General features: G+C 35.2%; 1 protein-coding gene across 1 annotated transcript in view; it reads right to left on the reverse strand.

The window, feature by feature from the left end:
• Positions 1 to 24,771, reverse strand: part of LOC129230392 (protogenin B-like) — a 215,315-nt gene that overhangs the window by 66,702 nt on the left and 123,842 nt on the right. Inside the window, exons 2-4 of the mRNA XM_054864791.1 lie at positions 18,847 to 18,983; positions 16,303 to 16,462; positions 1,486 to 1,633 (exon numbers count right to left, since the gene is read on the reverse strand). Coding sequence (XP_054720766.1) covers positions 1,486 to 1,633; positions 16,303 to 16,462; positions 18,847 to 18,983 — 445 coding nt within the window. The remainder of the gene's footprint in view (positions 1 to 1,485; positions 1,634 to 16,302; positions 16,463 to 18,846; positions 18,984 to 24,771) is intronic.

Genomic DNA, 24,771 nt, shown 5'->3' on the forward strand with positions numbered 1-24,771 from the left:
AGATCATAATCACGGTATTGCAATGCTGCTGGGATAGATTTGCTCCAACTTTTGTGTGTGTATATCCCTAATGAAACTTTCTATCGAAGAGAGTAAATGGTGCCTCCACCTGGTGAGAAACTGAGCATCAAAGTTCTCTGTGGCATTGAGATCCGTGCCTCAATGGTGGCATATGAAAGACCATGTAGAGGGCCATATCGAGGGATCACACAGGGTCAGCAAAAAACTAAAGCACCTAATGCAGCACCATATTAGAGTTTTCTAAAAAGCATTAACTATGTTACTGGCAGCAGGGACCAGTTACGTGTAAAATAAAAAAAATAGTTTTTTTTTTTGCTTTGAGAAAGGGGTTCCCCTAAACAAGCGTTTACAATTTGAATTAAAATGTGTGTAAGTTGAAGAGAAATATTTTACACCGATGGCACCAGGATAGCCTTCTATACAATTAACTGCCTACCTTGTTTGATTTTCAGAATTAAATTTTTCTCTCCAGTTTGACTTAGTCCTAATGTACTCTCATTTAGTAATTACAATTTGCTATTTAATTCTCTGACTATTTTCCTCCGTCATTGGAATTTTTAATTCAGCCATTAGAATTTTTGCTCAGTTCTTTCCTAACTCCCTTTATCTTTTAAAAATTCCCATCTGATAATCTTTTATTTGATATCCACAAGTTCAATCCTTTTGTATTGAAAAAGGGGTTGGTTCCTCTGATCCTGAAATATGTGTCTGTACTTTTCTGCATTTCATTTGTTGTTTAATTATCTTTTGCATTTTAGCACAAAGGTATTCATTTCTATTTGATTTATGTTGTTCTTGTCACAATCACGAGAACTTGAAATCAATTGCTTTACTTCTAACTTCTAAGGGTGTAAAAATATCTTTTAATAGTATTGCTTCCTTGTGTGAATGCTTTAAAACAATATATTTATTGCTTCTTGTTTGTTCATTGCCCTTAACTTTCGACCATAGGTCAAGTTAGATCTGGAGTAAAAAAAGCAGTTCTTTCCAGTGGTGTTAAAAAGAAAACTGTGGGACAATCCCTTCATTTTTTATTGATAGATTTAATGAAGAAAGTAGTGCCTAAATTTCAGCTAAGCCTAAACAAATTGGAAATAAAAACGCAAATAACTCCCGTCGTAATTAAGTTAGATCAATGAAACAAATTGCATGGAATGCGGAAAATTCTACTCTTTCCAACGATATATAATATTAATATATGCAAGTAATTTTTCACCCCCATCATCGGGAATTTATGAGAAAATTGGGCCTAAATTGGAATAAAAAAAAGAACTATTCATCGAATTTTTTTTCGAACTGGCAAACCTTTTCAGAATTTAAAGGAACAAACTGTGAAAATTTCACCGAAATCGGACGGGTAGTTCTCGAGTTTTGCGAGTTCAAACACACAGACGCTTTTTGGGAACTTCATTATATACTATGTAGAGATATAGAAGAAAATAAAAAGAAAAGAAAAATAATTACCTGCTGTCATTTTGAGGTAGTTCAATATCATCTCTGTACCAAGAGATGGTTGCTGCTGGCACAGCACTAATTTGGCAACTGAATCGAGCCTGTCCACCTTCATAAACTGTTAGTGGTTGAGGTTCAACAGTAAAACTTTTGGACATGCCTGAAAAGAATTAAAGATGTTAGCTGCTTTTGACAAAATCAGATTTTAAATATTTTTCATTGACACAATAAGCAGATTCTCCCTTTCATGAAATATTTCAAAAGGTAGAATAATTGGTTAGTGAATATGTATTGTTTTCGAAGCTGCCTAGAATAACTTCCTATCAAACCAGACAAACGGAAGTCAATAGTAGAACTCTAAAAATATATTATCTAATATTTTATTTGTATCCTTTTTGAACATGTTTATTAGCGCACCTGAATACTGATTCACGAAACATAAAACAAAGTTACAAGCAGCGGCGGATACAAGAGGGTCATGCCCCCCCCCTCCATTATTTTTCATCCCCATTGTCCATCTATATTCCTTAAACTGAAACCATACCTGAAAATTTGTAACATATTTCCTTGTTATTATATGCAAGATTTATGTCACTTAATTAATAATTACAAATTTTAATAGTGTTAGAAACTTTTATTTCAAACTTCTTGAGTCAAATAAATGACCACCCAGGAAAAAGCTTTAGGGGACCAGCGAAAATTTCTAGAAGTTGAAGCCTGAGAAACGGTATTGCAAGCCATGTTTATATAGACGTTAGGTGACGTCACCGGTTCCACCGCAAGTGTTTCCGAACGCTTGCGGTGGCACCGCGACGACAAAATACAATGTAACCGAGTTTTACACTACTAGAACATTTTTACTTAACATCTACTAGACTAGACATTGGCATCCCTTATATTAATGCAACCGATACAAGAAAAAGTTTTAGAGATTGCCTATTGCTGATACGTCGATAGAAATATCGGCAATGTTGAACATATTTCGTTTGTATGATTTATATGATACGTAAAACGACTCGAAATCAACATGGAGTTGTAAAAACCGATTCAAGTCTTTAAAAGTACTCCATTGCATCCAAAAAAAAGGTACCCAACTAATGACCAATAATCTAATACAGTCGAGTTCCGACTTACGCGAGGGATGCGTTAAGACCCCTCGCGTAAGTAGAAATTTCGCGTTGTGGAAAAGGGTTTCTATAAAAACTTTTATAAACATACGCCATTATTTTAGTCACTTGTAAACACCACCTCAAACTGTTTAAAACCATTTCTTAACTATACATTACTGTTTCTTACATAAAGAAACTATTTTTTTTTTAAACCGTTTTATTCAGCATAAAATATTGCTACGATGCAAAAAATTAATGATCATGGCAAAGAAAGACAAAAAATAAACCAGTACGGTACGTGCAGTATGTAGTAAGAAAAACGATTGCACTATAGTTGTACTGTACAGTAGATCCAATAATGATATTTGTAACTTAAAAAAGTGAAGATGATGATGATTTATGCTGCGTGATCAAACCGTTATTCTTATATATTGTTAAATACAGAATACAGTTGCTTCACTAGTTCTTTTATAACCAGGGGTGATTGTGACTCCATGAAAAAATACCTGAACTTTTTTTCCAAGAAGAAAAAGTGTTTTGATGGGCATACATATACACATTACGTGTATGCACACATTATTTATATACATAATTATTTGTTGGGGCTAAAACTCGAAGTTTTAATTGGACTTAATATGTCCATGTGCATGGAGAGAATTAAATTCTTTTAATTTTTCTCATTTCTAAAATTTTTTCAAAGAATGTTTTATTTTCCTCCATTGTATCTGAATCCTTAACCATTTATTACATTCATTTTCTAAAAGTGCATAAATATTTCAGAATTAAATAAGTTTGGGGCAAAAGTGGCAGAATGTATTATGATCACTGCGCAATAGGGGTAGGCGATATCCGGATTTTAATGCCACGATATATCGCTCTCCAAATATCGATATTTTCTATATATATAAGTCGTTAAATTCAACATTTAATGGGGGAGGGGGACTGTAAAACCTATTACATAAGCATCTACAACAGAGAAAAGCCATAGGCCATCTTGGTGAATAAATATTTCAGCAATTTAATCTAATAATATAGTTATAGCAAGGATTTTCATGTGTTTGTGTGGGGAGGGGAGGGGGAGGGATCGTCATGAAGCAGATTATACCACAGAAACTTTTGGAGAACTTAATTTAGAAGAATTTAAGTCCTTTTATTAGTGGGTGGCAATTCTTGAGGAAAAGGGGGGCTTGGTAAAATTGAGGGGTGCCATCGCAGTCGGGGGGAATGGGCAACCCTAGTTACATCATCTGCATATTAAGATATGCAACAGAGAAACGATATTAGGATAATTTGGACTTTCGGCGTTTCATTAAACATCGACCCAAATTTTACAAAAGCGGGTTTTTCTGAAAATATAGGATGGTTCCGGTATTTTCGAAGATGAAGATACCGGAAATCAAGATGTAAATACCGGAAATCCGGTAAAATACCGGAACACAATCACCCCTGTATAACGTTTTCATCTATGGCAACGCCCCTCTTCCTGGTTTCTTAAATTCACAATACAAGAGCAGTTTCCATTTTCATAATTTATGTATTTTGCTTAGATACTACTCGGTGAACTTTTACGGATTTCCTTTTCCTGACTTTCAATTGTAGATATAGAAGATTCACTCATACCTAATTATCGGGGTACTTTCAACGCATTTTATAGTTGTTCAAGCACACAATCTTTAGCTTTTCTTTAATTGTCAGAAACTTTCTATCTCTACAAACTTTAGATAAATCAGCGCTCTTAGGTGTCATTATATTTCATCAACTTTCACATTTAGAATGAAAGAAATAAAAGGAAAATGAGGAGTAGTTATTTGTATAAGCGATGTTTAGACTAGTACGGTACTAGTAACTTCCGCACTTAGTGATGCTAAAGGGATGAAGGTCCATTCACGAAAAAAAGTTTCTAGTAGCCAATAAAAAAGCCGATACTTACACACCGCGATTCCTTTCGAAAATTTTCGTGTTGCGGGCGAGGAATTCGCGTGAGGTCAAAAAATTCTTTACTGGTGAAAAAATCGCGTTATAGCCATTTCGCGTAAGTAGGATCGCGTTGTAGCGGGAGTCGACTGTATATTGGACTTTCATAATTTAAGTATTTCTTCTAAGAAGAATGAAGATTTTTTTCTCAACATTTTTGTCCTGTTCTAATAACGTATTTTCCCAAGATTTGTTCTCTCCTTCTCTTCAGCAAGAATATTTTTGAGAAACATTCAACTCAGCATTCTGGGGTGGGCACCGGGCCACCTCCTACTGTGCCCGTCTAAATATGCCTCCTACCGGGCTCGTCATTTGAACGATCAAGAGGGGGGGGGGGTAATTACCTCCCCTCCACTCATTTTTAAAACATAATGCACTTATGCATTTTGAATGTATTTTTGGTGATCTGGGTTGTCCCCCTCCCACCACTCTCTGGTTGCGCCACCGGTACATACGTTACATTGGCATCATATGAAACAATATAATATAGCTTCTGTCAGAATCAATCGTTTCTTATGATTGTGTTTTCGACAGCGGTGCCCATCTATGGGGGAGGGGGGAATCATGGCGCAGTCTGCGTCATTGAAGTTTTTAGGGGGTCGTTTTGAGGAGTATTTTTTGTTTTGGGGGTCTTTCCCTTTCGGGGGGGGGGAGTCCTCGCGATATTTAGAGGGATGCGCCCTTGCTCGGCACCCCTGTACTCCCAATAAATTTTCAAGATATTTGTCTCTTCTTTCCTCAATGCGTCCATTCGTCATTTTCATTAATGGTGTCGAATATTTGCTATTTCTTTACAAAAGCTTTCTTGGTTGGTGTTTTTTCTAGGGATTGCACAATTTCCGTTTCATCAATAATAAACTCTTTCTCTGTCCGAGAATCCATTGAGGATTGTAATTATTCAGGTATGGAAGGATGTTTATATTTCTCTACATCAATAAATGAGCTTTTATCAGATGGAATATGAAGATAGTTATCAGAAGAAAATAATGACCTGGTTATTACAGAGATCCGTATTTTTAGATTCCATCTTTTAGGTTTGTTGATATTTGAGGCCCGGACTCCCCAACAATAAGAAAATACAAATACAATACAAATACAAATGTGACGACCAGCAACAGGCTCCGGGCCCAGCTAGGCTGGTCCTAGTCAATTAATTAGTCCCCAATGAAGATCAATGGCCCTCTTAAAGCTATCCACCCCCTTGCTCATTACCGTCTCTTCCGGTAAGCTATTCCAAGTGCCCACGACCCTGCTAAAGTAGTAGTTTTTCCTGATTTCCAAGTTAGCCTGAGATTTAAATAGCTTAAAACAATGACCCCTTGTCCTGCTTTCCCCGCAAAAATTTAATCCATTTACATCTTTCATTTTGATAAATTTAAATAACTGAATCATGTCCCCTCTGACTCTCCTTTGCTCCAGGCTATACATGTTAAGCCTATTAAGTCTGGTATCATAATCTAAATCTGAGAGTCCCCTTACTAATTTAGTTACCCTTCTTTGAACCCTTTCCAATACAAAAATATCTTTCTTTAGATAAGGCGACCAAAACTGAACAGCGTACTCTAAATGAGGTCTTACTAAACTCCTATATAAAGGCAGAAGAACTTTCTTAGATTTGTTTGAAATAGATCTATTGATAAACCCAAGCATTTTGTTGGCTTTGTTACTAGCAATACTGCACTGTTGACTTAACTTGAATTCCTGATTTATTAAGATACCCAGATCCATAACATTTTCTGCCTGATTTATGACTGAACCCTGTAAATGATATCTCATACGCTTATGATATCTCATACGCTATAAAATGAGCACGAAGTCGCCTATCTTCGGAAATCTTAAACAATTTATCAAATGCAGCCTCTTTGTCGCACGTATCGAATGCTTTTCATTTCATTTTCTTCATTGGTCCATAAATAGACATTACTTCGGGTTCCAGTTTATTTCAATTTGTTTCTTTGGTCACGATTCAGAATATCAAATCTGCCAGATTCTGCAATCTTTCATAGAAGAAGCGATCAGGGACACCCTCCCGGTGACTTTCCGATGGGAGGCCACTGCGACTTACCCAAAATTTCCTTATTTGGCACATTTTGTCTCACGATGCGGCAAAATTATCATCATTCGGCGCAATTTGCAGTTCCATTCCGCAAATAGAGATTTTCTGCCTTCGGGGCGCTCCTGGAACCTATTTGTTAGTTATCCTGGAAAGATCTAATCAAACTGAAAAGGTGCGCTGGGAGAAAATTCTTAGTGTCATATTAGTCCGAATTTGATAGATCTCCTAGAGCTCCTGTTTAAAGAATTTGCTTGAACAAGTCATTTTTACAGAAATTTGAAACAATACATATTTTTTATGCACGCAAGTAACATCGTTCGACATCCTCATATAAATAATAGCCTATGATCAAGTAACCCGCGTGTTTCAACAAAGAAATTCGCGCTACGGCATGATAATTTGATAATATGTTTGCTAATGTTTAACATGCAGGGAAATGCTTTATTGTGACAAGGCTGAACTCGATCCGGTAACTTAACTGTTTTACTGGTAAGACACTGTCATTTCAGGCGAATGAAGAAGCGAAAAAATGGTCAACAATGAACGCTACCTATTAGAGTTTAGGGTTCATCCACTGAAGTTAGGATTAAAATTTCAACTATCAAAACATCACCAAACAGGCAATGGCTTCGTTCAAATGTAGAAGCAATTTTCACCCGTCATGCCTTGCCGGGCGACTTTCTACTTTTGAGTAAAAAACCAATATTTCCACCAATATTCTACAGGTTGGATATTTTCTGTCTGTCAGGAAACAGCTTTTTGAATGTCCTATTGGATTTGGATATTGCAGAGCCTCGACTTAAAACCCATGCCATTAAAATGATTGACGTTGCTTCATCTGAGCTTCACTCTAAAGAAGGGAACTAGGAGTCCCCATCACCCTACCCCAAAATGAGGAAAGGAACTAAATAATATACATATATTTATTTCAATTACAGACTCATATTTCTTGACCCCAAAACATCAAAATCTGCAAAATGACATTATAACATAAAACTCGGCTCCAAGATCGTGCTTGGAAAGATATATTAAACCTTAGCAGTATGGAATGATCATATATGCGGTAACAATTCATACGAAATTCCGCATTAAGTCAGCCGGGTTTTCTCAAACGTAACATTAAACGCTGGGTGGTCTTATAAGCGGGTGAGCGCGTATAACGAGGTTTTTCTTTATAAGTGTCATAAATTTGTTTGTGCATGATGATACCAGATACCAGAAGAGTTTTCCGTGCGTAAAACAGGGCGTGCAAGGATTCTCATGATGGCAAAACTCCCAACGAAAAGTTCTAGAAGGCTCGAAATGAGATAAGAAGAAATCCTTGGGTTAATGAACGAAAACAGATGTCAATACTCGGTGGGGGGAAATAAAACTCAATTGTTAAGAAAAAGATTTGTCAATTTAAAAAAACCGGCTTCTTTTGTTGGAAACGATTGTTAACGTAAAAGAAAATGTTTGATCCTTGGGATAGTCCTCAAAAAATTTTTTGGAATAAATATTCTAAAACGAGGAATGAAATTACTCAAAAATATTTTTAGAATAGGATTTCTAAGACAGTAAAAGTTTCAAAAATAAATAGGTTAAACTACGGGTTGCAGTAAATGGAAATAAACTGCGCGACCATAGCTTTGTTGATTTTTGAAATTATTAGTGAGTGAAAACTAGGAAACATGCGGAAGACGTACTACCAGAGCAACCGTGTTTTGAAACAACTGTGCAAGTAGGGTGGCACAAAAAAAAAAAGAATTTTTTTTTTCTTTTAAATCAAATCGTAAAAGCGTGGAAAAGATGCCTATTCAAGCAGATATATCATCCTCAAAATTTGAAATCCAGTGAGACAATTCGTTCCACCTCCATCAAGAGTCGCCGAGATTGTAACGAAACGAAAGTGGAGCGTAACATTAGCATGATTGTTTATTCTGAGCATTTAACTTAAAACACTTTTCATTTGACTGTGGGATGCGACTTGCAGTATGTCCTTCTGTAACTGGCAGTCTTGAGAACGAAAAACGTCTTTCGCCTGAGCACTTCAAATCAATTATTGTAAGGCATTTGACTAGTCAAAGCATTAATATGGAAATTGCCATCGCGTGTGTAGCTATCAATACCGTCAAACGGGAAGGATTACAAGATCACTTGAAGAATAAAGCGATGAACAATTTATCTTGTTTATCAACAAACTGCTCGGGACTGAACCTTCAGAGCCGGAATTAGTAAATGGAGGGAGCTAGTCCAATCATTGGCTAAGCAAAAACTTGGGCAAAGAACTCAAGTCACGTGACTCAACAACGACGAATGGTTGACACGTTTTGCGTGAAACTAGAGAAGGAAACCTGATTTCTTCCAATGCTCTTTTTTTTTTTTTTTTTTTTTTAAAGATTTATCACGCGACAAGGGGTTTTTCCTTCACGAATGAAAGTATTCACTCCCTCCATTTTATCTTTTCTCAATGGACTACTATTTGCAACTTCTTTTTATTATTATTATTAAGCACTTAGATAGACCAACAGGTGTTTCTGGATCAATTGGCAAAAACGTGTCAAAATGTAAGAGGTTTACAGGGGTTAAATTTAGCGCAATTAAATAATATTTATTTGTAGTTGAGGAAAGCGATCAGAGTACAGATCAAACGATTTGTTTAGATGTGAATACAGTAAATGGAAAGGTTCCGAAAGTTTGCAACAAACAGATCCTGAAAAAATATATCAGGACAGATGGCAAAACAAATGTGACTACTTCGTTCACCTATAAAGCAAAGTTTCTCAAAATGTGGTCCACTAAATTGATTTCTAAAAGCCTTGAAATGTTAATTTCATACGCAAAGTGGATAAATAATCCAATGTGATTTATTATAAAGCAAAACTCCTTGCAAAGCTGAAACTAAGAATTTAATGGAGTTATAAAGATTATAATGATTCCTTACAAATCATATTAAATGTGTTATGGATCCAATTGTACAACGTAATGCATACTAAGGTCCATAAAAATTTCGACGGTTCGGCAAAGCTATCATCATTTGCAAAATATATAGTTATTTTAGGCAAAATTTGGAGTTTCATTCGGCAAGTTGAAAATTTTCGCCCCCCCCCCCCTTCTAAAAAAATAAGTCGGGGGTCCTGATTAAGTGTCCATATGACTGGGAAAAACAAGAACAAACCTGCCAGGGGGGTGGGCAGCGAGGGGAAAGTTTGCTCCTGCAGAATCCTACATTTTAACACGTAATGCCAATTCTAATATAGTATTCTATCTGGCTACGACAGAGAAAAATCAGCGAAGTTTGTTTGTTGAAAAAAAACTCCAGAATTCAAGCGGACGAAGTTGCCATTTTCCTCAATGCTCCAAATTCTGGCGGATGTTTCGCGGGGCTGAAAGCGTGAAAAAAAAAAAAAAAATCCACTCTTCACCCCGAAATGGAATTTCACACTAACGTCATTACACAAAACAATCAGCAATTTTCGACCAAAAAGAAGAGAGAGAGAGAGAAAAATAATAATAAAAATCATTGCAACACCTGACACGTGGTAAACGTTTGACAGCTATTCGAAAAGCTGTAACGATGAGGCAAAAGGGGGAAGAAGGGAACAACAGCAAAAGAATAGGAAATAACGTTTTGATATCTGCAAGCGAGGAATAAAGCCGAAACAACTAGGTAGCCTTGAGTTAAAACTTGGAATGCGGAGTTTGGCGTTCCGTGGCGGTCGCTCACCTTTCATGTCGATATGTGTGGCAAAATAAAGGGGAGAAATATCGATGCCTGAGATATCGTGGTACATGGGAAAACAACTGAAAGATGGAATAGCTTTATTCCTCCCATTTCTGAATTCACGTGTGTTCCCAAGGGAGATGATGGGTGATGAGAAGTCTTTTTTTCCCTTGTAACATTTCGTTATTTATTTTTATTGAATGGTAAAATTCATTGGTATCTGTATCACTTATAAAAACTGCATACAAGTTTGTTTTCATGCTCTTTAAAATGAAGTCAAAATGTTTCTCAACCACAGCCTAATTATCTTCTTGAGAATAAGAGTTGGTTTCTTTTTCTTAGTGGCACAACCAAACTTTACCTATCGGGGGGTAGGTTCGTCATATCAAAGTTTTCCCATGGGAAGGGGGGGAGCCCCCCCCCCCCATCTTAACCTTTTTACATCCACGAACCGGCATTTTGAAAAAATTCGCAGACCAGTGAGCTATCCCCCCCCACACACACACACACACCTGAAAAAAAAAATTAACAATTTCCGAATTGTGAACAGTCAAAAACTAGTAGGTCCCTTGGCTTTTTTTACAGGAATAAACAAACAAATAAAAAACATTTCTTAATATGAACTGACACCATAAGTATTTAAAAATGAATTTATTTTGATTATTTCAACAACTATACATTAATAACTAAACATTCGAGGAAAACCATAGAATGAAAATGCATCGCAAAATTCCCGTAAAATACATAGGACATTATTATTATGTAAATTGTTATTACTATTATTATTATTACTATTATTATTTTTTTTAAACGTGTAAACGTGGCAAAGATCCATGAGGACCGGACAAATTTTTCTGTGGACCGCTACCGGTCCGCCTGACTACAGGTAGAGAATCGCTAGCATAAACTACTTCACTAGACTGCCCCCGACAGAGAAAAACCATGCAATTATAGTAAGACTTTTTTTTTTCTTTGAGAATGATTGACAATTTTTCGGTGATCCTATCGTTAAGGATACAATCGACTCCCGATTATCCACGCAATTGGGTGGCACAAGTGCGGCGGATAATAAAAATAGCGGATAAACCGCAAAAAGGCTAAAATGAGGGGTAAATAAGGTAAAAACTGTCCTTCCTCAAAAACTTGGCTGAATTGATGCAAAATACTTTCCACAAACAGTGAAAATTATACAGTACAGTAAAATTGTTTTGTATTTTTGCACAACAGAACTTATCATCAATATAGAACAAGTGTACATACGATGAAGAAGGCACAAAAAATAACAGGGTGGCGATAGGAACTGTGAAAAAAAGTTCCCTGACTTTTCCCTGATTTAGTTCACCAAATTTCCCTGATTTACGTTACCAATGATAATGGTTTTCTTTCTTTGCTCTACTTGAAACCCATTGTATGTTTGTATTAAATGCAGTATTTTAAACGTTTTAAGTTGTGTAAAGTTGTTGAACTAAAGATATATTTTAAGAAGATGCTACTTTTTTAATAAAATGGTTTTTAAAAAAAAACAAAAAACAAGACAATTTTTTTGGAAGGAAGGAAAAACCAACAAAACAGTATATTAAATTTTTATACATGGAAAGATTATAGAAAAAAAAAAAAAAAACTTTACTTCCAGAAACCACTTAGCATAAGAAATTTAAGAAACTATTAAAATTACTCTTAAAAACATATGTGTATTTATGATAGAACTAAAAAGTAATTGAAATTATTTTGAACTAAGTTTTCAAACAGTATAATAATTGTTGCAAGAATAACAATAGTGAAAGAATAGAAGTAATGTAGTTATTCTTATCTAACTAATTGACATATTTATGCAAAACAGATGAAACCATTTGACATCCATTCATAAGGAGCTTTTCTCTAATCTAAAATATAGGTTTTAATGAATGAATACAGCATTTTAACAATAAAAAAATAAAAATATTTACTTAAGTTCACAAGTTAACTCTATTTCAAATGATTTCAGTATGTAACGAAAAAAAATCTTAGATTGCTTTTGCAACAAACAACTTTGAATGCAAGAAAAAAAAAGCAATTAGTTAATATCAAAATATATAAAAGAATACAACTTGGTTATAAAATTAAAAAATTACTTAAGTCTGAAGAAAAGAAAACCTTTATAATATGCGGTGACAACAAATAGTATAACGGCAAAAAACAAAGTTCTTTTAATTGAAAGTGCTATTTCAGCAATTAAAAACCCAAAGAAGTAATAACTTTTAAGCTTTTATAGAATTAATTTAAAAACCAAAGATTTCTTCTTGAAATCGTGATTACAGTACGCTAATTACTTCGAGACAGTGGGATAAAGGCAACGGAGCTAAGGCATTAATGAAGCCTTCCTCTTTGCCTGTATGGTTGTTTATTTTACGTAGCATTGAAAGCGTAAAAGGAAATTTCAAGCTAGGTAAAATAAACAACCTAACAGACACAGAAGCAATCTTAATAAGTTCATCCTGTGGTTAATAAGTAAGATTCAATACTTTGACGTTGAGGAAAAAAGATGCACAAATATGGGGCAGTGTATAATCGCACCTCATTAATTTTACTTTTTTCGAACAGATAATTGGCGGAAAATGCGTAGGGAATTAGAGTATTTAATTTTGTAAAGCAAAAAAAAAAAAACATTTTTTTTTCCTTCATAAAATCAATTTTCCCTGATTTTTTGTTATTTTTTCAAAATTCCCTGATATTTCCCTGATTAATAAAGTTCCCTGACTTTTCCCTGATCTCCCTGATTTCCCTGATCTGTCGCCACCCTGAATAAATACTTTAATAAAATAAAAACAATATTGAGTTTAAATTTACAATTTTTCGACAAAAAACAGCCAGTGGTATTTGCTTTTTGCTGCGAAAATACATGTTCCTGACTGCTGGCTGATTGACTCGCGGACGATCGGGAGTTTACTGAACGAATGTTTTTCTGATGACTAATATGGACTAGTTATCAAGACAAGTGCTGGAAGCGGAAACGTAAATAGCAGAAAATACAGTTTCGCTATAGGACAATTCTAGAGAAATTACTGAGCTGAAAACGGGACTTTCAGTAGCCAGAGCCATTTTGAGAAAAACTTACCTTTTTCAATATTTATTGCTTCGTAAAACGTGAAGGAGTAAATGCAATTAGATTGGGGATTATACCCAAAAAAAAAAAAAAAAATTCGTCGTTTAGAAAAAAAAAAAAAAAAAGAAAACTTTACGCCTGTATTTATTATGCATTTGAACCCTTAGAGACATAGTGGCTTCATTTAAATCCACATAATTGAGTATTTTTTCTTCGACCAGGAGCGTGTACAAAAATCTCAGACTTGTCTTCTCTGTCACTAGACTAATTCGTTAATCTAACATTTAATTACCGAATCCTTAAACTTCCTTTTTTAATTATTATGTATTACATAATGAAATTATGTAATGCATAATGACATTATGTAATACACGATTTCCGTCGCGATGAAGAAATTCAATAGTTTTGTAGTAAATGCGGAATATTTAAGCTTCTTCTTCACTCTTTACTAATAATAAAGCTGAAAGTCTGTACGTCTGGATCTCTGTTACGCGCATAGCGCCTAGTTTGTTCGGCCGATTTTCATGAAATTCGGCACGAAATTAGCATAGGGGTGGGCATCTCAAAGCGATTTTTCAAAAATTCGATTTTTCTCTTTTTTTTATTACAATTTTAAACCCATTTTACCGAGCGAATTACGAGTAAATTACCATAGCATGGACAAGCAAATTACCATAACATGGACGAGCTAATTACCATAACATGGACGAGCAAATTACCATAACATGGACGAGCAAATTACCATAACATGGATGAGGAAATTACCATAACATGGACGAGCAAATTACCATAACATGGATGAGGAAATTACCATAACATGGACGAGCAAATTACCATTTCATAGACGAGCAAATTAACATAGCACATTGGCGAGAAACTTATCATCCATTATTTGTATGTATACACACTCACCAAATGACCTTTTAATCGTCTACTACGGGCAAAGCTGTGCGGGTACCGCTAGTAGATAATTAATTTAATTCTAGTTAAATAATGGCAGCTTTTCCAGCGGAGGATGCTTGGCTTCCATGAGGTTAAAATAAACTTGAATGGTGAATATGTAAATATATCCCTTCAAGTTTTTATAACGAATTTTAACGATACCCCAGCAACTCCCCCTCCCCTCCACACACAGAGAAATCGAGTAAATTTGACGCTTCCAGAAATTGCCGCCCAGGGCAAGGTAGGCTTGCTCCCTCCTGACCTAAATAATTAACCTTGTAAGCAACATAATTTTAGGGAAACCAGTTTTAGAATTCTAATAACAAATCTTGAATTTTGGAAACATGAAAATTTTACCAAAATGAAATAAATCGTAACTATGTATATGTCCCTCAAAACTTATTAAACTGTACATAATTGCTTCCCATTAACTGACTAGTTACAAAAATTGCGATGTAAATACTAAAAATAAAACAAAAATAATAAAAACTTAAAAATATATCTAAGAAACACATACAGTACGCAGTTAATAAAAGAAGAAAAAATAAAACTTTTTTCTTCTTTTTTTTTGAGCTATTAAAATTACTTATTGATTTTACTTTGTCGTAGCTTGATGTTTCTCATTCTATAGTCTTTTCGATTGGTAGATAGCGGGGCACGTGATCCAGGGCTTAATATGGTGAGTGGTCCTTAAATCTGTTGGTGTTGTGCTGGTAGCGAGTTGAGATTTTTTTTTTTTTTTTGAAGTGATAACTTCTTATGGGAGGGTAAACCGATTTGTGACATAACGCGCGTAACAGCGAAACTCTCGTCTGGCATTCTTTTCGTTCGCGCATACGACAGAAGTGCGCGTGGTCGGGAAAATTTTGTTTTTTTACTCTTTGGGTCAGCTTTAAGCGTTAAGTGATAGTAGAAAAAGTAATGAAACTGACAGAAGATGGATGATCGTCGCAACATAACGCAATCTCCTAACGAAAGGCGAGTTTAATAATACAACACTATACCAATAACATTGTAAACATTATATATATTCAAAACAGCATTTAATCTTTAAATTTATTTTCAAAACAAAAACATTTTTGCGAGTAGTTATACTAAAAATATGTCGCTTCATTTAGAGTTTTGAACTGTGATAAGGTGTACATAATTTGTACGAACTTCATCTCCGCAGACTCCGCAACGCTGGGGTTGGGGACGGCCGAGGAAACAAAAATAATAAATAAACATTTAATTTGTTATCACAGAGTAAAATCTAAAATGTTTCGTAAGTTTTGAGTGTTTTTCCTGATAAATGAAATATTTAGAAACGACACGTCATTTAATCTATTGTTTTTGCACCGACATCAAAACTTATGTTTAAAAGTATAGTCTGAATGGTGATCAAAGAATAAAATTATTTTTCATTTAGAGCAATTTTGAATGCTCTAAATTTTGAATTGAAGAAATTTATTATTGCCAACATATATATATCTCTAAACAAAAGTATTTCAAGTATTATTCAATTTATTCATAAACAGCTTTTAAATTATACACAAGAAGGTTTTGCTTTAGTTAATGAAGATTATCATACAATTCCTTTAATTTTTATTGGAGATTTTAATGTTGATTTTGCTTCTGATCGAGCTAAAAATTTAGTAATCCAAATTACAATTACAAATCATTAATAAGCCAGAAGAAGCCACCACAAGTCACGGAACTGTACTTGATGCAGTTTTTGCAAGATTTTTAGATAACATACAATGCAAAAATTTCATTGCTTATTATAGCTAAGCCAATTGTTACTTTCATAGGATTAAATAATGACAATAATTTAATCCTATGAAAGTTATCACTTCTGCCGAGCGTCCTGTGACGCACATCCCCCCCCCCCCCTCCTTTATGGAAAAAAAACGAGATATCTTTGGGGAGGAGGTGGGAACGAGTAGCTGAAAAAAGGGGAGAGATAGACAGAAAATTTACTTACGAGCTAAAATTACGTGAATGGGTCTGCTGACCAGGACGCCCACATTGTTGCGTAGCACGCAAGTGTAGTTTCCTCTTTTTTTCTGAGGAGTTAATTTGTCTATGAAGAGAGAGCCATTTGGAAAGATCTGTAGATGCTTGTCCCTTGTTATTTCAATATCCTAAAATGGAAGGAAACGCGGGTGCCATTAACCAACACTCAAAAAAAAAAAAAAAAAAAAAAAAAAGCTTATATCGCTGTTCCGGTGAAACACTGACACAACTGCAAAAAGTGCTATTTTACAGTAGAACTAAATATACATGCAACAACCTAATACAATGAAAAATAGTTGAGTTACAGTCCTGGTGGCTAAAAATTGAAAAAAAAAAAAAAAAAAATCTGTCAGTATTCCTCCATATGGGTTGACCACGTTTGAATCCAGTGACGACAATAACTCATTTTCAATTAATTTTGCAGTTACGTCAATGTTCCTACCGGTACAGCGATATATCATGCCCTCAAATGTGAACCCGCCACGGAGTTTTAAGAATTATTTATTCATTTATTTGCAATGAAACCCCGATTTTACGTCCCTCAAATCTACGTTTCACCGCATTTTACGTTTTTTCCAATCAGGTCCCAGTTTTTCCGTATAGTAAAAATGTTAATTTAACTCAGATTACAAGTTTGTTATTTATGGAATTTCCCACATTTTGCGTTTTAATTGGAATGTAATTTTTTTTTTAAATGATCTTAAATAAACAATATTTTTCCTTTGTACTTTTCAATACTAATCCACGTTGTTGAAAGTTAATTAGGAAAACAAAAGTGCATTCCACATACTCCTGTCTTCTGTGTGGTCAAAGTATTTCAATCCTGGAAGATGCTGCATTAACTTTAAACTCAATGACTAAAAAGCAGTCCACTATTACGAATTATTTTTAACCTAAACACCAGGATTTGCAACTAAATGTGTTAAAATGATCTTAAAATGGTATGTATAATGGTGTTCTTTTGATAAAATATAGATATATTATACCTTTGGAAAGAGTCATTTTACTATCTTTCCTTTTCCTCAACTTGATTTTCTCTTTCTATGTATTCCCGCATTTTACGTTTCTTAGACTCAGTCACTAGAGAAACGTCAAATCAGGGTTTCACTGTATTTCTATTATTTTATTTTAACAGAAAAGATTTGAGCAAACGAGGCAATGAAAAGCAAAGGGATGTAAGTGGACGTAAGTTTTGAGTAAAACGCTAAGTTCAAACCTGTAGGTAGCCAGCCTTTCTTGAAAAGTTTTTCTAAATCATGCTGAATAACAGCGTCAAGGACGGATTCAGCAATTTCCCAAGGAGAGGGCAATTGATTCTTTTCCTTGCCTCTACACCTCTTCTTACTACGCATCTGATTTACACATGCTTCGGAGGGGGGGGGGGTTGCAACTTAATTTTTATATGAAAGAACAAAAATTTAGAGATTTAGCCTAGGTGGAGAAGAGGTTCCCGGACTAATTTTCTGTTTCCAAAGGTAATCCAACATTGCGTTTTTATAACTTCAATATCGTAGTAACTCAAAGAATGTTTCGGAACCCCCTTCCCTTAACATCATCAAACATAGTCTAAACTTGCGGTGTTTTTTGGGGGGGGGGAGGAAGGGGGGATCTCAATTTCAAAAAATTACCTGAACATCATCCCTTCCCCTAACCCAAAGTGAAATGGTCTACAACCGGTTCTTTAAGACTTAAATTTTGAAAAATGTCAGGGGAATGCCTCAAACCCTCTCCTTCTCAAATTATCACCCAAGATCTTCTAAAATTGTCTTTTCGAAACTTTAATTACGAAAGTCTCCGCCGCGAGGGAGTTTCTAAAGTCATACATTCCCGTAACATATAGATGGCCTACACTTGCGTTTTTACCTCTTCAATTCCGAAACATTTATTGCGCAGAGTACCTCAATGGAGGGGCGATCGCCCCCATCGCTTGTATCCGTCCTTGAGCAGCACCTACCAGAGCAACTATAGTACAATCTCTTGCCCCAAAACAGATGGAAGTTTCTTCTACCGTTTGTTCTAGCTATTCGCAAATTTTTGATTTTCGAACTCACATCTCTTTGCTTCGAGGTGCTTCAAGTGACAAGTTTTATGAAGTTACTATTTATTAGTTTATTAGTTTTTTAACAGAATAAGTTTAAATAAATGCAAAATTCAATGAGATATTTAACAATTTCTTTTATTAACAAAATGCATGTGACTAAATGGTAAGCTTGACGAAAATTTCAATAATTTAGTTTTGTATAGATTTGAGCAAATGCTAAATTTTATGACCATTTCTGTTTATTTATTTATTTTCACAGAACAGATTTGAAAAAATATTTTACGAAATCTTCACAATGCATTTTTCAAAAGAATAAATAGATTTCAGCAAATGGTATAATTTATGAAATGTTTTTAATTTCATTTCTAACAGAATAGGTTTGAGCAAAATTTAAGTTTCATGAAACTTACATTTTTTTAAAAAGTTTTTAACAAAATAGGTTTAATTGAAATGGTAAAAAAAAATGTGTACCTGGTATCTCCAGGATATCCGAAGTGGACCTTCTTCCGAGTACCCAGAGCAGTTGAGCAGTAATGGATGATTTTTCAGAGCAATGACCTCAGGTGGGGAGAGTGTGGAAAAGCCTAAGCTCAGTTTCAAGGAACCTCCTGGAAAGAGAGAAACGTGGATTTTCAGTACAAGTATAATAAATTTAATAGAGGTTCGTATGTTACAAATTAAATACTACTCGCTTCCGAAAACGAGCGGCAACCCTTGTTGAAATGCAAGTTTGCGGAGTAATATACGCACACAAACAGCAAGTGTTTTTGTTTTTAATGACTCGAATTAAAATCTCTTCATTTGGATGGAGCATACAATTGCATTCTCGAAGTTCGTTCAGCATACCTACACATTGAGTGCATCGAAAACACTTTTTTTTTTTTTTTTTTGAGAAATTCAAAATTTTAAGTTGATAAAAAAGGTGTCCTAAAGACCCTCAAATACGACAAAAAATTTATTTAGATTAAAAATATAAAAAAAATAAGCCTCCGGCACGAGGCCTCAATTTTCTTCAAAAAAAAATCTTTTTTTTTCCTTTATATATATTATTTTTTTTAATTAAGGATTTTGTTTTTTTTTTTTAAATTTTCAAGTTGACTTATGTAACCAGTGAAGTTGAATATTATCGACAAAAAAGTTTTACTCTGACGTAATACTTAGGTTTTCCGCATTGTACTCAAAAATTATGATTTTTTTAAAGGTGATGTTAAATGAATTAGTTACACTGCGGGACATAAATATTGCTTCTGACACCATTCTTGCTTATTCTTTTGTAAAATGACCTCCTGGATCTAAATATGACATCCGATCTCCCCCCCCCCATTATTTTTTTGGAAACAGCTTCAGTCTCCCTCTCCCCATCATTTTTTGGAAAGAGCTCCAGTCTCTCCCCCCTCCCCCCACCATTTTTTGGAAACAGCTCCAGCCTCCCCCCCCCATCACTTTTTGAAAGCAGTTCCATTTCTCCCCCCCCTCCTTGTTTTTAAACTTTCGGCAACTTCAGAGTCTTTTTGATTTGGACTGGAAGGAAGCATTATATTAACCATTAACATTCTTCTGAAGGGGTATGGATGGGAAAAGTCTAAAGAGATAAAAGTTTGTATCAATCAAGGAGGGAAACTTAGGGGGTATTGCAACTAAAAGTATCAAAAACTAATCTCAAAAACGATATCTCTCTCTCTCTCCCCTTCCACCGAAAAATAAAAGTTTTTAAATATTTTTCGGTGTAAAGATTCTGATTATCAACCTCAACTTGTATTATTAGGTTGTACCTGAAAAGTTTATTTTGTGTATCTGAACTTTGTTTTTATAGTGTATTCGATAATCTTTTATTATTATTATTATTATTTCTTTTTTTTACTGCTAATTGTTTTTATTTATCTGTTGAATGATGTCTTTTGATTCCCCCCCCTCCCCCGCCTTCCTCTTCAGCACCACCGTTGATCGGCCCCTCCCGATGCCGCTCCTCTAGTGAGCACCGTCTCCAGGTTGCGTCCATATCCTGCATGCACACAAACACACACACATACACCTCACGTACGATTGCACACATAAAGGCCTACACACATGCACGCCTACATACACACATGCACGCCTACATACACACATGCACGCCTACATACAAACGCGCGCATATATATATACACACACGCGTGCGCACGTACATGTACACACACACAGGCCTACACAAACACACGCTCGTGATTGCGAAAAACATAATTTGAATTCAAGATACCAAAAATTCAAATTTTATTTTATTTATTTATTTATTAAGCTTCGACCACTAAGCTCATGATCCTCAAAGGGTTAATTGTGCCGACGGAATTCAAATTCTGAATGCCCGACAGATATCAGAGTTTTCTTAATTTAAAATAAAGAAAAGAAATCCTTATCCACCTCTTTTTAGACTTCAATAACACGACGCTGGGAGGAAAAAAAAAACACAATGATTGCAGCTCAACCAAAAACATCAGAAAGCATCGCAATCATCTTAATTCGGATTCTTCTGCCAATAAAGCAATTCCCATCTGAAGGAGAGATAGCAGATGCGATATCAATTTCGACAGCGACGCAGCTTGACCACCTCCATAGTCCACGCAAGAAGACAAGATGGCAAAACAACCGAATGAGGAGCCCGCACCGATGAAATGCAATAAAAGCGTATCAGGGAAAAATTGTCTCCGCGGTTATATCAGGAGGGTCTTCATCGCTTGCAAGTTCTTTTTCAAACTTTCTTCATTTCCCAAAAGATTCTAAACAGAAGAATTTCTCGAACTAGTTGAGGAAAAATGCGTTCTTTTTAATAATACCGAACACGATTTTTTTTTCCATTACAGGTCTCTTTTTAAACCGTTTTCACGCAAAAGTAACCGCGGAAATCCACGCATACTATATTTTTAACCATTCGTTCTGAACCTTTTCACTACTAAGCAGGGGTGCTCACAGGGGGGGATTATGGCGCAAGTTGCGCCATCAAATTTTTTGGGGGGAATTTTTTTCCAGAAGTTTTTTTTTAATTTAGAACATGAAATTTTTGAATTTCGGGAAGAAAAAATATTTAAACTCATTCAACAAGAACTAGATGCATTAATAATACTTTTTCCGCGTACTTTTCAGGGCCGTTGCCGTAGCAAGCATCCCTCCTCGTTTTTCAGAAGTGCGGCCGCCAATTTCATTTTAGCGATGCAACTAACGAAGAAAAAGGAAAACTCTTCGTTGTTTTAAAAAATTTAAATAGTAATTATAAATGAACAAAAGAAATAATAGTGACAAAAAGTTTTTTTCTGTCAAATTTGAATAGAAAATATAATCTTAAAATACAATTTAGGAACATCCATGATTCTCTTTTATCAAGAGTATCTACGTAAAAGGGCCGCAGAAATGTACACTTCAAACATTTTTATTAACACAAGAAAAAAAAATATATTCAGTACAGTATACTCTTCACTAGGCCGCAGAGTGCGTATGTTGCCAAGTCGGAAACTATGGGCTCGGCTCGAATTAAAGTATTGTGCATAGAGTAAAATTAGCATAATGGGATGGAGGACAGGCGACCAAACTAACATGTTGCACGCCTTGTCTCTCGGCGGCCCTGGTAAAACAAAACCATGCTTCATGGTTCTGCAGTTTAAAAAAAAAATAAAAATAAAAATTTAAATACATAAATAAATAGGACAGCCCATTGGATAGGGGTTGCAGAAACATTCCCATATGATACTTTTTTTATTATTTTATGAAAAATGTTGTCCTGAAGTGTGTCCTAAGTGGAGAAAAATGTATTGGTCGCCGAAATAAATTTGAAATAGAGAGATAGAGGAAAAAAAAACAGTAAAATGCAAAGAGAGATTCAAAGTATTATAGTGAATACTCATACCAAAAGTTCTAAATGTTTGAATGTAAAAATAGTAAGTAAATCAAAGTTTAGTGAAGAGATGCAGGTGGCATATTTAAAATAAAATGAAGTGGAATAGAGACCTAAGGTATCGCTGAAAATTACCACATCCGTTCAAAATGTTAAAAGTCTTTTTTCTAAGGTCGCAAACGCTTGTATTGCAAGAAAACAAAAATATTAGGCGGGAAATTGAAAACTTTATTTTGGAAAATCCAAGCAAATAATCGTGTTTGGCACAGAAAAATTGGAAAAAAATATTACTACAATTCGTTCATCAATTATTGAAATTTACAATGAAGATAGCACGGACGTAGCCAAACTGAAAGGAAGAGTGTGGAACTCTAAACCCTTCTTTTTACGTAACCAAAGCTGGCCTGTAAGTGGGTTTTTAAAACTTATGTTTTGAAAAAGCGTTCTCAAACCCCATTCCTTACCCTAACGTCAATAAAGATGGCCCACACCAAAGTATTTAGGATTGCAATTTCGAAAAGCTGTGAGAGTGCTCCCAAAGTAACCTCCGAGAAACGCTCTCACAATTAATCATTCATCATCATTCAAGGTCGAATAAATTTCGTCTTTTAGACTTTAATTTAAAAAAAAACTTCCTGAGGTGTCCCGAAACTGCCGCTCTCCAAATATTACCGAAGATCCTCAAAAATTTCATTGTTAAAGCTTCAATTCAGAAAATTTTTCGGGGGAGATCTCCAAAACCTTCTATTCCTATAACATTATTTAAAATCGTCTACGATTGCATTAATTGAATTTTAACTTTTTGAAAATTTGCCAGGGGAGGACTCCGAATCTGTCCACCCATTAACATTACCAAAAATCTTCTAAAACTGCGGTTTCAACAAATTGAAATTTTTTCGAGGGAATGCCCCCCCCCCCCTCTCTTGCCGACATCATCGAAATATGTCTTAAATCTCGCTCTTAGTGCTTCAATTACGAAACATTTCTGGTCTCGAGCCCCTTCAAAACTCCCCCTTCCCCCTTTTATCGAAGGTCGGCTTAAATTACGTTTTTGGAGCTTTAATTTCAAGAAACTGGCGGTTCACTAAATTTTAAAAAAATAAAAAGGTCTACAATCGCGTTTTTAAGACTTCAAAATTTCAAAAAAAATTCGGGGGGGGGGGCGCATCTCTCTTCCCCTTAATATCAATATAGATGATCTAAAACTGCATTTTTCAAACTACAATATTCAGATTTTTCCCGGGGGAGAGCCCCCAGACCCCCCTTAACGTGTCACAATCACAGATAATTCAATTAGGAATGAATGCTTGAAGTTTGCATTTTGAAAAAATATAGAACGATGACCCCGAGTCTCTTCCTCCCTTAACATCACAATAGGTCGTGTAAAACTTTTTTAAATAACAATCTTGAAATTCCCGGGGGTGAGCCCCGGACCCCCTCTTCTGAACATAATTAAATATAACGTACGATTGTGTTGAAAACTTAAATTTGGAAAAATTATCGGGAGAGGTTATCCTGGACCTCCTATCCCCCTTCCTCCCAAACTTAAAGTTTTCTCTAAAACTGCATTTTTATGTCTTCAATTTCGAAATAATGCAAGAAGGTAGCCTTCCGACACCCCCTAATTCTGATTGAATATTATCCTTACGGTTAAATTTATATTACTAGTACTAAGGTCTAGTAATATGACTATCCCTGCTAAACCAGAAGCCAAATCTTCTCTCTCTGCATATTGGAACATGCGTTTGAAACAATTAACGGGCCGCCAAAAGCGTACCTCCCCTCCCCAGTTTTTTGACCTAGCGACGACCCTGGTACTCTTTCCAAAATTTATAATGAGCGTGTCTCTTTTTCAATGAAGGGAACATCATAGACGGCATGGAGTTGGTGTCCGTTTCAAAGCTGGATCAGACGATTTGATTTCTTTTCAACTTTTTGTAAATTTTCTGGAAGTAGTACAATTCTGCATGATGAATGCGTGTGTAAAAATGATAAGAGGGAGAGAGGTCAAAAATGTTTTATTGTTTTCAATAATTCTGACCAGTATGCTTAGTATGCTCTATTGATTCATTTGCACCTCGACAATCGTTAAGAACTAGTTTTGAAGTTTGCGAAAAACATATTTTTTATCCCTCCAATTGACAATTAATATATTTTCTTCATTAACGAGCTTGAGAAGAATTTTTCTCATTTCACTTTACTCCCATCTTCTCGACCATTTTTAAACTGATTGTTTCCATTTATCATTAGACGATTTTTATTAAAACTTTCAGTGATGTTGGTTAGATCAGTCTGTTCTTAAGGTGTTTGAATTATGTTTCGTAAATCATATTTACTTTCGTCTATGTATAGAAGGATATTTGATTCATTAAATTTCTCGAGTTCTGATTTTCGATGTGTGCTGAATAGCTGAATCCATTTTTAAGGATTTCCGAAACATATCTGTCACGGTGTGTCTGATCCATCTTTTTTGGATATGCAACTTCAATTTTGGAAAACTTCCAGGAGAGCGCCCCCCACTGTAGCGCCAGAAT

The sequence above is a fragment of the Uloborus diversus genome, chromosome 9 (genome assembly GCF_026930045.1).
Source record: "Uloborus diversus isolate 005 chromosome 9, Udiv.v.3.1, whole genome shotgun sequence".
Lineage (NCBI taxonomy): Eukaryota > Metazoa > Arthropoda > Arachnida > Araneae > Uloboridae > Uloborus > Uloborus diversus.